This window comes from Rhinoraja longicauda, chromosome 1 (genome assembly GCF_053455715.1).
Source record: "Rhinoraja longicauda isolate Sanriku21f chromosome 1, sRhiLon1.1, whole genome shotgun sequence".
NCBI classification, from domain to species: domain Eukaryota; kingdom Metazoa; phylum Chordata; class Chondrichthyes; order Rajiformes; family Arhynchobatidae; genus Rhinoraja; species Rhinoraja longicauda.
This window is the reverse complement of record NC_135953.1, coordinates 97,836,223-97,849,113: the sequence shown is the minus strand read 5'-3', so window position 1 is coordinate 97,849,113 and position 12,891 is coordinate 97,836,223. Positions and strand designations below refer to the sequence as shown.

General features: G+C 47.9%; 1 protein-coding gene across 4 annotated transcripts in view; it reads right to left on the bottom strand.

Annotated features, from left to right (window-relative positions):
• LOC144595568 (netrin receptor UNC5C-like) overlaps window positions 1-12,479 on the bottom strand; it is a 240,377-nt gene extending 227,898 nt beyond the window's left edge. For all 4 annotated transcript variants that reach the window (XM_078403130.1, XM_078403145.1, XM_078403137.1 and 1 more), the window contains exon 1: window positions 11,656-12,479. In XM_078403130.1, coding sequence (XP_078259256.1) covers window positions 11,656-11,752 — 97 coding nt within the window. In that variant the 5' untranslated portion in view covers window positions 11,753-12,479. The remainder of the gene's footprint in view (window positions 1-11,655) is intronic.
• Window positions 12,480-12,891: the final 412 nt, after the last annotated feature.

The window sequence follows — 12,891 nt, the reverse complement described above, 5'->3', positions numbered from 1 at the left end:
CCAAACTCAGGTACAATAGATAGAACAAAGGGGAAGATACAAAGTGCAGAATATACTTCTCAGCATTGTAGTTCAGTAGTTCCATAGACAAAGTCCAATGTCTGTCATGGGATAGGGGGGAATCGGACATTGCCCTAGCCAATGGAAAGCCTAGGGCCCAGTGAGATGGCTGCACGGAGTCTTCACTACCATTGTGTACCGGCACTGATACACTGCTCAAGGATGCAGTCCCCCAGAGACGTATCAGACATTATGGAGCTACAACCTCCCGAGTCCCAGGGATCGATTCATTTACGCTGAAGTGACAGTAATTGGCCTGTGTCTGTGCGCAGGTCTGAGTTAAGTGTGCCCTGCTCCCTGTTCAGCTGCCACGCCACCCTGCCAGACTCCCAGCCTCTTAGCCACAAGCTGCCCCTTGCAATTATCAGCAAGTGAACTCTGGCTCCGCTAACTAATGAGGCCAATCATTAAATCACAGGCCACCCATGCTAAAGCCATGCCTTCCTTCAAATCAGTTGGCGGGCTTTCAAAAAAGAAGCAATCTAGTTTATCAAACCAGGAATGGCGCAGCAGTAGAGCTGCTGCCTTACAGCGCCAGAGACCCGGGTTCGATCCTGACTACGGGTGTTGTCTGTGTGCGGAGTTTGTACATTCTCCCTGCGACTGTGTGGGTTTTCTCCAGGTGTTCTGGTTTCCTCCCACATCCCAAAGATATGCACGTTTGTAGGTTAATTGGCTTCTGCAAATTGCCCCTAGTGTATCGGATAGAACTAGTGTATCGATGGTCAGCACGGACTCAGACTCCAGGCAGTATCCAGAAACTAAAACTAAACGGAAAAGGAGAATTATAATAAAATTCTTGCACAAAACAAGACCAGTGTGAGAGTCAGGAAGTCTCTCTGCAGCTTGTTGCAGCTTTATAGAACTTTGATTATTAAAACATTTGCAGTGTTGCATGCAGTTCTGTTCACTCCGTTTACAGGATGTGGAAGATTTAGAGAGGGTGCAGAAGAGGTTTACCAGAATGCTGCCTGGATTAGAGGGGATTTGCAACAGGGTTGGACCAACTTAGATTGTTTTCACTGGAGCATCAGAGGTTGAGGGGAGACCTGTTTAGTTTGGAGATACAGTGCAGAGACAGGCCCTTTGGCCCAATGAGTCCGTGCCAACTAGCGATCCTCACACACTGGCCCTATCCCACACACTAGGGACAATATGTTTTTTACCGAAGCCAATTAACCTCCAAACCTGTATGTATTTGGAGTGTGGGATGAAACCAGAGCACCCGGGGAAAACCTATGTACAGACAGCACCCGTAGTCAAGACCGAAACCAAGTCACTGGCGTTGTGAGGCAGTAACTCTACCACTGCACCACCGTCACTTGTGCGAGATGTGCTGGGCAACTTTGTTTTTAAACAGAGGGGGATATGAGTCAGATGCTGACGGTGGAGGTTATTTAACGTGGCCCATGTCGACACACGGAACCGCAGTACTGGTTCCGCATACAAATAAGACAGAAAGTGCTGGAGTAACACAGCAGGTCAGGCGGCATCTATGGAGAAAATGGATCGGTGACATTTCAGACCTAAATGTTGAGATTCATTTGGACATTTGAAAGTTAATTCAAAACCAATGAACCAAGTAAAAAAAACAGAAATCATGAACAAAATTAAAATACTAAATAGTTATAAAATAACAATTTGTGATTATTTACCCTTGTGGATAGGTGATATTCCAGGCCAAAACCCTTCTTCAATCTGAAGGAAGGTCCCAACCTGAAAGTCCATGTCCTCAAGAGATTATGTCTGATCCATTGAGTTAGCCCAGCACTTTGTCTTTTTATAATTTAACGTGCCATCATGATGAACCAGGGACATTGTGGGGCTGCTGTACGACGCTGCTCAATGTTCCACATTCACTGTCTAACCAAGTGATCTGTGTTATCACAGATCATTAACCACCTCGGTCACTGTCTGTGGCCTGATTAGCAAAACCAGGATCACAGCAATGATTATTCGATTAAGAGTTTAATAATCAATAAGTTTCTGATTCATCAATCACTGTGCTCTTACCAGCCTACTTTGTCTGTATGTCACTGTCATTAGCCTGACAGGCCCCACAAGACACAATAATCTCAGCGTTCAGGATTAAAGGAATAGTCCTTTGCATAGATATTCTATGTCTGAAGAAGGATCCTGAAACGTCACCCATCCATCTTCTCCAGAGATGCTGCCTGACCCGCTGAGTTACTCCACCATTTTGTGTCTTTCTTTAGTATAAACAAGCATCTGCAATTTCTTGTTATTACACCGTTATTCTGGTTGGGTAGAATTTGGGGAGGCACAGTGGCTCAGCAGTCGATTTGCTGCCTTACAGCGCCAGAGAGCAGAGTTTGATCCTGAATACGGATGCTGTCTGCACTGAGTTTTATACGTTCTCCCTGTGACCACGTAGGTTTTCTCCGGGTGCTCCGGTTTCCTCCAACACTCCAAAGACGTACAGGTTTGTAGGCTTAGGTAAAAAGTTGAAAATTGTCCCTAGCGTGTAGGATGGTGTTAGTGTACAGGGTGATCACTGGTTGGCATGGACTCGGTGGGCCGAAGGGCCTGTTTCTACACAGCATCGTCAAAGTCCAAAAAGTCTAAAGGGAGCCTGAGAATTAATAAAAATTATGAAAAATTATTAATTGAATCAAACAAAAGTCTGTGAAGACCGGTTGTGTTTCTGCAGAAACCTTAGCAGAATAGGAACACACAAGGATCGAAGTAAAATCACCCCAACCTTTCCTTCATTCACTGCACATGAATTATTAAGAAGCTCCTCAGCTGTGAAGGACAAGGTTTACTAGGGCAGGTGAAACTGCTGTGCAACAGGCTGATGCAAACTACTACAAAAATGAAATTGGGGTTTTTAAAAAGACATCGCTGTGAGGTTTCAAAGGTTAATTTGCAAGTTGAATCAGTAGTAAGGAAGGCAAATGCAATGCTCGCATTCATTTCAAGAGGACTGGAATACAAAACTAGGGATGTAATGCCGATGCTTTATAAGGCACTGGTCAGACCGCATTTGGAGTATTGTGAGCAGTTTTGCGCCCCACATCAAAGGAAGGGTGTGCTGACATTTGAGAGGGTCCAGAGGAGGAAGTTTACGAGAATGAGAATCATCCTGGGGCTGATTGGGTATAATGACCATTTGATGACCCTGGGCTTGTACTCACTGGAGCTTAGAAGGATGAGGGGGAACCTCATTGAAACGCACCGAATAGTGAAAGGCCTGGATAGAGTGAATGTGGAGAGGAGGTTTCCACTAGTTGAAGAGTCATGGACCAGAGGGCACAGCCTCAGAATAAAAAGACGTACATTTAGAATAGAGATGAGGGGGAATTTCTTTAGCCAGAGGGTGGTGAATCTGTGGAATTCATTGTCACAGACGGCTGTGGAGGCCAAGTCATTGGCTATGTTTAAGGTGGAGATTGACAGACTCTTGATTGGTAAGGTCGTCAAAAGTTATACAGAGAAGGCAGGAGAATGGGGATGAGAGGGAAAAATAAATCAGCCATGATCAAATGGCGGAGCAGACTCGATGGACCGAATGGCCTCATTCTGCTCCCAAGTCTTATATGCGCAGCCTGCGGCAGCAGCACGAAGCGGTGGTAGAAGGGGCTGATAGCATGGCATTGGGCCGACCGACCCCTACTTCACCAATTCTGCACCGCCAGGATGCCGCGACTTAAAGGGAGAAATATAAGGAATTGCCAATTTCTTTGGACCAAAATTAGACTTTTCAGAGACTTGGAAGTTGCAAGATATCATCGGAAAGTGACATCGATAAGGGATCGCTCACTTAAGGACAGATATAAAACAATGTTGCTCACTAAGGCTGTTATATCCTTGCACGCTGTTCCAGAGATGTACAGCATGATTTGAGTGGATGGCATGCGGAACAAGCTTGTCACTGTACACATGACAATAAATAAATGGTATAAGAAAATAACTGCAGATGCTGGTACAAATCGAAGGTATTTATTCACAAAATGCGTAACTCAATAAATAAATGGTCAATACACTTGGAAAATGCATCTGGAGGGCGAAGAAGCAAGGACTACCTTGATACCTCAAAGTACACCCTTCCTCACCCGGTTGTTGAAAATGTTTTATTTTACAACTGTTGTGCTTGAAATGGAAATTTTATGTCAAGGAAATACATCAGAAGATGCAGAAGCTTGAAAGCGCGCACCACCAGACTCAGGAACAGCTTCTTCCCCTATGTTATCAAGCTTCTGAATGGCCCTTCCATGAGCTAAGGTACCGTCCGATTCACCTCTACCCTATTGTGGACATTGGACATTGTCTCTGGATCTGATGCTCTACAATGCTGGGAACTATGTACTGCACTCTGTATCTTCCCCTTTACTCTACCTACTGCAGTTTGACATGATTGTATTTATGTTTAGCATTACCTGATCTGAATGGATTGCACACAAAGTAAGCAAAACATTTCATTACGCCACGCTACACATGACAATAATAAACCTAAAACGCAGAGAACTATATTCTGCACTCTGTATCTTCCTCTAACTATTGCACTTCATTTTGACTTGATTGTATTTATGCACAGTACTATCTGATCTAATTGGAAAGCATACAAAACAAAGCTTGTCACAATGCTATATCCTGTATCTGTACACTGTGGACGGCTTGATTGTAATTATGCATACCCTTTCCACTGACTGGATAGCACGCAACAAAAAGCTCTTCACTGTACCTCAGTGCATATGACAATAAACTAAACACTGTACCTCAGTACATGTGACAATAAACTAAACACTGTACCTTGGCACGCATGACAATAAACTTCATACTGTACCTTGGTATATATGACAATAATAAACCTAAACATTATGCACTGGTATCCTAACGACAGCTCTGGGAGAGATGCACAAAGACATTTTGAGCAATCATTTTTCAAAATGGATCTTTCCACAGATGCTTTTGTCAGAAAAAACAGACAGCTTTTCACAGCCAGTCGGGCAACAATTCTTTCCCCTCCTATATTCAACCTGAGTAGGCTCGTGGTATCACTTTGCCATCCGATGAGGTAGTTTGTGTTTCAGACCTTCGGTGTAATGATTAGATCATCACTTGATTATATTAGAGGAGAAGAGGGAATTGGGCACACTGTGTGTAGTGAAACCTTAAACCTAACCCAATGAGTTGTGCCGGTGTTATCGGAACTTCCCCCGTGACCAGGCTTGATGACATTATCTCTCAGCAGTTTCAGCGCCGGGAAGCATTTTCCACAATGCTCCTTCAGAATATGACGCTCCATGGGAATTGGAGTAATTTGCTGGAGCATTCTCTCCTTTGCAAGCTTTCTGCACACGCACACAGACTCGTGCAAACACGCACACTCGGCACAGGAACAGGCCCTTCGGAAGACACGGGTTTAAAGTGAGATGGGAAGGATTTAATGGGAACCAGAGGGACAACCTTTTCCACACAGAGGGTGGTGGGTGTATGGAATGAGCTGCCAGAGGAGGCAGGTAATGTAACACCATTTAAAAGAAGGGGACATGGATAGGAAAGATTTAGTATATGGGCCAAATGCAGCAAATATGACAAGTGTAATGGGGCATCTTGTTCAGCATGGATGATTTGGGTAAGGGCCTGATTCTGTGCTGTAACCCTTGCACTCCCTCTCTCTCCCCATCCCTCCCCACTGTAGTCATCCAATTAGTTTCACTGTTTGTATCCACTTGTTATCACCTTCTCCATGACCAACAATAGACCATTGTGGGCTCCACCTTTCCTTGATCACCTGACTGGCTGTGATTTGTTCTTTTCATGCCTTTCATTCATTAGTTATTTGTACCTTTTCATATCTCTAGTTTCCCCATCCCCTGACTCTCAGTCTGAAGAAGGGTCTCGACCCAAAACATCACCTATTCCTTTTCTCCAGAGATGCTGCTTGACCCACTGAGTTACTCCAGCTTTTTGTGTCTTTCTTCGGTTTACACCAGGATCTGTAGTTCCTTCCTACTCTGTTTCTGTGCTGTGTGACTCTATGGTCTTCCCTGACCAACACAGCCTCTTTGTGTCACAAGTGTGTATCTAGCTCCCTCATGTGTACCTGTGCTATTCACCTCCATAACTACACCTGTAGATTCCACATTCTCCATGTTAAACAACTCTCTCCCACATTTCCCCACCACATTTACCTTACTTCACAAATGTCATTTATCTTAGCTTACAAATGCCCCTCCATCTTTCCAGCATTTATGAAACTGTGCACATTATGGTGGCGTTAAAACATTGAATCCCTCCTCGGCATGTTCATATCAATGTGTATATGAGCAAGAATTAGGAGCAAGCATAGGCCATTCTGTAATTTTATAAGAACCTTGATCCATATGTAATCTCAAACCCGCATTCCTAATCAACTCTCAACCCCTTATTTATCAAGAATCCACCTCCATCTACCAGATAATCATGAGTCATGCATTTTGGTACAAGGAATAAAGGCATGAATTATTCTCTAAATGGGGAGAGAATTCAGAAATCAGGGGTGCAAAGGGATTCTGGAGTGCTGGTGCAGGATTCACCAAAAAATTAATTTGCAAGTCAAGTCAGTAGTAAGGAAGGCAAATGCATTTATTTCAAGAGGGTTAGAATACAAAAATAAGGCTAAGGCTTTCTAAGGTTGGATAGCATTCGGAATATGGTGAGCAGTTTTGGGCACCATATCTAAGGAAGGATAACATATAACATATAACATATAACATATAACAACTACAGCATGGAAACAGGCCTGTCCGGCCCTACCAGTCCACGCCGACCATTCTCCCTGACCTAGTCTCATCTACCTGCACTCAGACCATAACCCTCCAATCCCCTCCTATCCATATACCTATCCAATTTACTCTTAAATAATAAAATCGAGCCAGCCTCCACCACTTCCACCGGAAGCCCATTCCATACAGCCACAACCCTCTGAGTAAAGAAGTTCCCCCTCATGTTACCCCTAAACCTTTGTCCCTCAATTCTGAAGCTATGTCCCCTTGTTGGAATCTTCCCCACTCTCAAAGGGAAAAGCCTACCCACGTCAACTCTGTCTGGCTTTGGAGAGGGTCCAGAGGAGGTTTACAAGAATGATCCCAGGGATGATTGGGTTAACATATGGTGAGCATTTGACATCACTGGGCCAGTACTCGCTGGAGTTTAGAAAGATGAGGGGTGACCTTACCGAAACTTGCCGAATTGAAAAAGGCCTGAATAGAATGGATGTGGAGAGGAAGTTTCCACTAGCGGAACCAGAGGCCATAGCCTGAGAATAAAAGGACGTACCTTTAGAAAGGAGATGAGGAAGAATTTCTTTAGTCAGAGGGTGGTGAATCTGTGGAATTCATTGACACAGAAGGCTGTGGAGGCCATCAATGGATATTTTTAAAGTGGAGATTGATAGATTTTTGATTAGTAAGGGTGTCACGGGTTATGTGGAGAAGACAGGAGAGTGGGGTTGAGAGGGAAAGATAGATCAGCCATGATTGAACAATGGAGTGACTTGAGGGGTGGAAAGGCCTATTTCTGCTCCTCCAATTTATGAACTCATGATATTCAAAGACATTGCTTTCACTGCCCTTTGTGGGGAGATGTCCCAAAGATACGACAGCCTTAGTGAGAAAAATTATCATATATCGGTCTTTAAAGTCATAGAACGATACAGCATGGAAACAGGCCCTTCAGCCCAACTTGCCCACACCAACCAACATGCCTCATCTACACTAGTCCCACCTGCCTGAGTTTGGTCCATATCCCTCTAAACCTGTCCTATCCATGTACCTGTCTAAGGTCTTGTTCAACATGTTTCTGGAAAGGGAACAGAGAAGATTTACGAGGATGTTGCCAGGGCAAGAGGGTCTGAGCTATCGGGAGAGGTTGAGTAGGCTGGGACTCTATTCCTTGCAGCGCAGGAGGATGAGGGGGGGGGGGGGGGGTCTTATTGAGTTGTATAAAATCATGAGAGGAATAGATTGGGTAGATGCACAGAGTCTCTTGCCCAGAGTAGGTGAATCGAGGACCAGATGACATAGGTTCAAGGTGAAGGGGAAAAGATTTTATAGGAATCTGAGGGGTAACTTTTTCACACAAAGGGTGATGGGTGTAAGGAACAAGCTGCCAGAGGAGGTAGTTGAGGCAGGGACTATCCCAACATTTTAAGAAACAGTTAGATAGGTACATTGATAGGATAGGTTTGGACGGATATAGACCAAACGCAGCAGGTGAGACTAGTGTAGCTGGGACATGTTGCCCGGTATGGGCAAGTTGGGCGGAAAGGCCTGTTCCCACACTGTATGACTCTATTATGACTCTCCCTGGGACTGATTAGCCCTGTGTGTGTGTGTGTGTGTGTGTGTGTGTGTGTGTGTGCGCGAGAGAGAGTGAGAGTGAGAGTGAGAGTGAAAGTGAGAGTGAGAGTGAGAGTGAGAGTGAGAGTGAGAGTGAGAGTGAGAGTGAGAGTGAGAGTGAGAGTGAGAGTGAGAGTGAGTCCAAACCAACTAAGTGCTTTTCTCTCGCTCTCACTTCGCACCACCCCAGCCCCAGCCAATTCCCCCAGCTGCTCCCCGCCTCTGGAAACATCCTACACACTCCTCCTCCCAGCTGCGAACCAAACTGATAACCAATTTAATTGCCGCCGGCGCCACGACACAGACAGAAAATAAAAGTCAGAATTAAAAAAATAAAAAGCCTGCACTTTTACTCACGGTTTCGAAATCTTATATCTTCCTGTACGCGCACACACACACACACACACACAGTGTTGATGAAAGAGCTCTCTCTAAATTAATACGTTGCTCTCTCGTTAATATTGCGGCGAATCTTTGCAAAAGCAGAGAGGGAGGGAGGAAGGGAGGGAGGGAGGGGGTGGATTTTTCTCACTGAAATAGTAGCTGTTTCGTGCATCAGGTACCACAGACGCATTGAGAAAGGGGGAGTCAGATAGACATCAGGACTTAAGGCTTCATTCACACTCACTGGCCCTGGCTCTCTGCGCTGCCAGCGTTACCATGAATATCGGGTTTCTTTTAACATCGATCGCTGGCCGATTTGTGCTGCTTTAAGCCTGCTGTTAAGTGAAGGGTCTCTCCCCCCCCCCTACCCCCCCCCCCCCCCCTACCTATCGCCGCTCTCCCGAGCGGTCGTTAAGACTTAATGTCCATCACCAGCAAAACAAGAAGCAAATGCGGCAATTTTAATCGATTGTATTGTAAAGCTGGATTATTCCCTTATCAATCCGTGTACCTCCGCCCACCAAGCAAGCCCCTGCCCCTGGTCAAAGTCAACCAACTCTCCCAGGCTGGATGCCTAGGGCTCGGCGTGGCTACAGCAAGATGCACATTAAGACAAACTTAAGGCGCAATTGTATCTTCTTCGCCCCTTCAGTCTTGCCGGGGGGAGCGGTCCATTCATGTTTGTGTTTCCAGCTAACATTTCCATCTCTCCACTACTATTGCTGGTTCATTGAAAGCGACAGCGGTCCGGGCTGCCGCAGAGCCCCGCAGAGTAACACATTACAGGGAGATCTGCAGCGCACAGCATTGTATACAACAGCCCGGCCGCGCTTTTGCGGTTGCAGCTCCTAGACTGTGGAACAGCATCCCTCTCCCCATCAGAACTGCCCCCTCCATCCACTCCTTTAAGTCCAGGCTCAAAACCTATTTCTACTCCCTAGCGTTTGAGGCCCATTGAGGAGGCGCTGTGAACTGTTTTGTATGTGCTGTTATGTTTACGTGCTACTGTATGTTTCATTTTTTTCCTTAGTACCTAATCAGATGTACAGCACTTTGGTCAACGTGGGTTGTTTTTAAATGTGCTATACAAATAAAATTGACTTGACTTGACCTGACCAGGACAACCGCCTCAAGCTAACACGCTGGTAACAGTCAGAGATATCCATCCCCTTGCTAAACCCATCGGTGGGGCAGTAACTTGCTCTGCCAACCAGCATGCCCCGACCCACACCCCCGCCTCTCCTCAGCTTGCACAACACCCAGCGGCTTGGCTTGGCTTGTGTCGCCTGTTCTCAACCCCCCCCCCCCTCCCCTCCAAGCCGCTCCTTCCACCCACCCTTCGCCATCCCCTCTCCCCGCCTAGTTCCTTGTCTCTCTCGCTCTCTCTTTCACCCCCCCTCTCTCTCTGCACCCATCTACCCCAACTTATTTCCCTCTCTTCGCCATCCCCTCTCCCCCCGCCTGGTTCCCTGTCCCCCCCCTCTCTCTCTCTCTCTCTCGTTCTCTTTCCCCCTCTCACTCTGACCCACCATCTTCCCCACCCACTACATCTCCTACCCCCCTCTCTCTTTCCCCTCTAGCCCACTTAGTTCTCTGTCCTCTCTCTTTCCCTCCCTGGTTCATTCTCTCTCTTTCTGCACCCATTCTGCCTACACTCTCCTACCCCACCTTCCCCACCCCCTTCACCATCTCCCTCTCCCAGTTCCCTGTCCTCCCTCAATCCCTGCCTGCCCCCTTCTCCCTCTCCCCTCCTTTCGTCCCCTCTCTCTCTCTACCCCTTTCTGCCTCTCATCCCTTCTCTCTTTCTGCACTTTTATATCTCCACTCTCTTCTACCCCACCTTTCTATCTCTTCCCCTCTCCTCTGTTGTCATCTCTTTCTCCTCGCTCCTGCCCCCTCTTTCCTCTCTCGTCTCTCCCTCTTCTGTTCATCTCTCCTCTGACCTCGTCTTTCTCTCTCCTCTCCACCACTTTTTCTCTTCCCCCTCTCTTCCCCTCCCCTCTTCCCCGTCTCTCTACCCCTCGCTCCTGTCCATTCTCTCTTTCCTCCCCCCCTCTCCTCTCCCGTGTCCCCTCTCCCCACATCCACTCTCTGTCTCAGTCTGTCTCATCCCTGTATCACCTCTCCCCCACCACCTCTCCACTCGCCCTCCTCACGACTTTCTTCCATTGGTCCCCTTCTCTCTTCCCCGATCATCTCCTCTCCCAATGCCCACCACACTCAAGCCTCTTCCCGTCCCTCCCTCCCTCGTCTTCCCGTCCTCTCTCACCTCCCTGTCCTACAAACACTCTTCTCCCTGCCCCCCTCTCCCTCTCTCTCTCTAACTCTCCTCTCTCCACATCCACCATACTCTGTCCTCTCCCCTCTCCGAATCCCCTTCCTCTCCCACTGTCCACCGCACTCCTCTCCCCAACTCTCTCTCTCTCCCGCCCTCCTTTCTCACTACCACCACACACTCTCCTCTCCCTGTCTCTCTCCCACCCCCTTCCTCTCCACCACCCTCACCCTCTCCCCGTCCCTCTCTCCATCCACCAAATTCTCTCCCCGTCCCTCTCTCCTCTCCCCGTGTCCCCCTTTCTCTCTCTCTCTCTCCCCCCCCACCCCTCCTCTCTCCCTATCCACCACACTCTCTCCCTGTCTCTCTCCCACCCCCTTCCTCTCCACCACCCTCTCCCTGTCCCTCTCTCCTCTCCCCGTGTCCCCCTTTCTCTCTCTCCCCCTCCCCACCCCTCCTCTCTCCCTATCCACCACACTCTCTCCTCTCCCCATCCCTCTCTCTTCGCCCTCTATCTCCCACTCCCTTCCCTCCCTCCCCTCTCCAACCACTCATCCACTCCCCTCTCCAGTCTCCCTGCCCGGTCCTTACCTTGAGATGTCCGTAGGTCCGCCACCGCAGCCAGCGCAGGTAACAGCAAGAGTCGAAATAACTTCTTCGCGTTTATTCCACACTGGTCTGCCCCCATGCTTTGCAGTAGAGCGGGGTCGGAGAGAAGGTGGGGAGGATAGGGGGGGGACAGGGGGGCGGAGGGGGGAAATTGGACAGAGTTTCCCCCCAGAAAGATACCGAGCCACCAGGTGCCGAGAGATCCCTTCCAACTTGAAAGGGGCTGCGCGTTGAACTAGCCCCGATCAATGGAGCTAAAGCTGGAGATTAAACGGCGAACAGTCATCAAGGTGTATCCAACGCCCCTGCTGCCACCTCTGGTCTCTCACTCTCTCTCTCTCTCTCTCTCTCTCTCTCTCTCTCTCCGCGCCTTCCGAAGCAGGAGGATAAATTCAAGGAGGAAAAAAAAAAGTCAAACTTTTCCCACCTCTGCTGTAATTATGTGTTGCTTATCCGGGGGCAAGTTTTAAAATAACGATCCAGGTCGGTGCAGATCAAAAAACTGTGCAGAGAAAACTCTCCAGGAGAGAGGGTCTGTCTTATCTGTTCATGTTCTGGTGGATGGTACCAGTCTTTGCGCTCCGAGACAACGTGGAGTAAACACTAGAGGGAAGAGTGAGAGGGCGAGAGAGAGAGCGATCTGAGACACATTTGGCTATCCAATAACACTCAACATTTCCCCTTGTCTGCTTCAGGCACTGCAGACGCGAAAACCTGGCTTGGATTCGCCAGGAACCGGAGTCCACATCAACTTTGCACAGACACAAAATGCTGGAGTGACCCAGAGGTTCAGGCAGCAGCAGCAGCAGCAGCAGCAGCAGCAGCACCTCCTCTAGGTGGGTCCTGATGTTTTTCTTTTTGTCAGCACGCCAGACTACACTGGCACCTCCCTTGCCTTGTCGGCGGGTTTGGTGACAATTTTGTTTAGTCTAGAGATACCACGTGGAAACAGGTCCTTTGGTCCACCAAGTTTGCGCCGACCAGCCATCCCCACGCACTTGCACTATCCCACACATTCGGGACAATTTACAATGTGTACGGAAGCCAATTAACCTGTAACTGTGCGGGGAGAACGTACAAACTCGTCCAAAACTCGCAGCAACCGTGGTCAGGATCGAACCCGGGTCTCTGGCGCTCCAAGGCAGCAACTCTGCCACCGTGCCACCCGGTAACGTGTAGGAATTGTTGCAAAGTGAGCGGTGGGCTTGGTATTCAAAG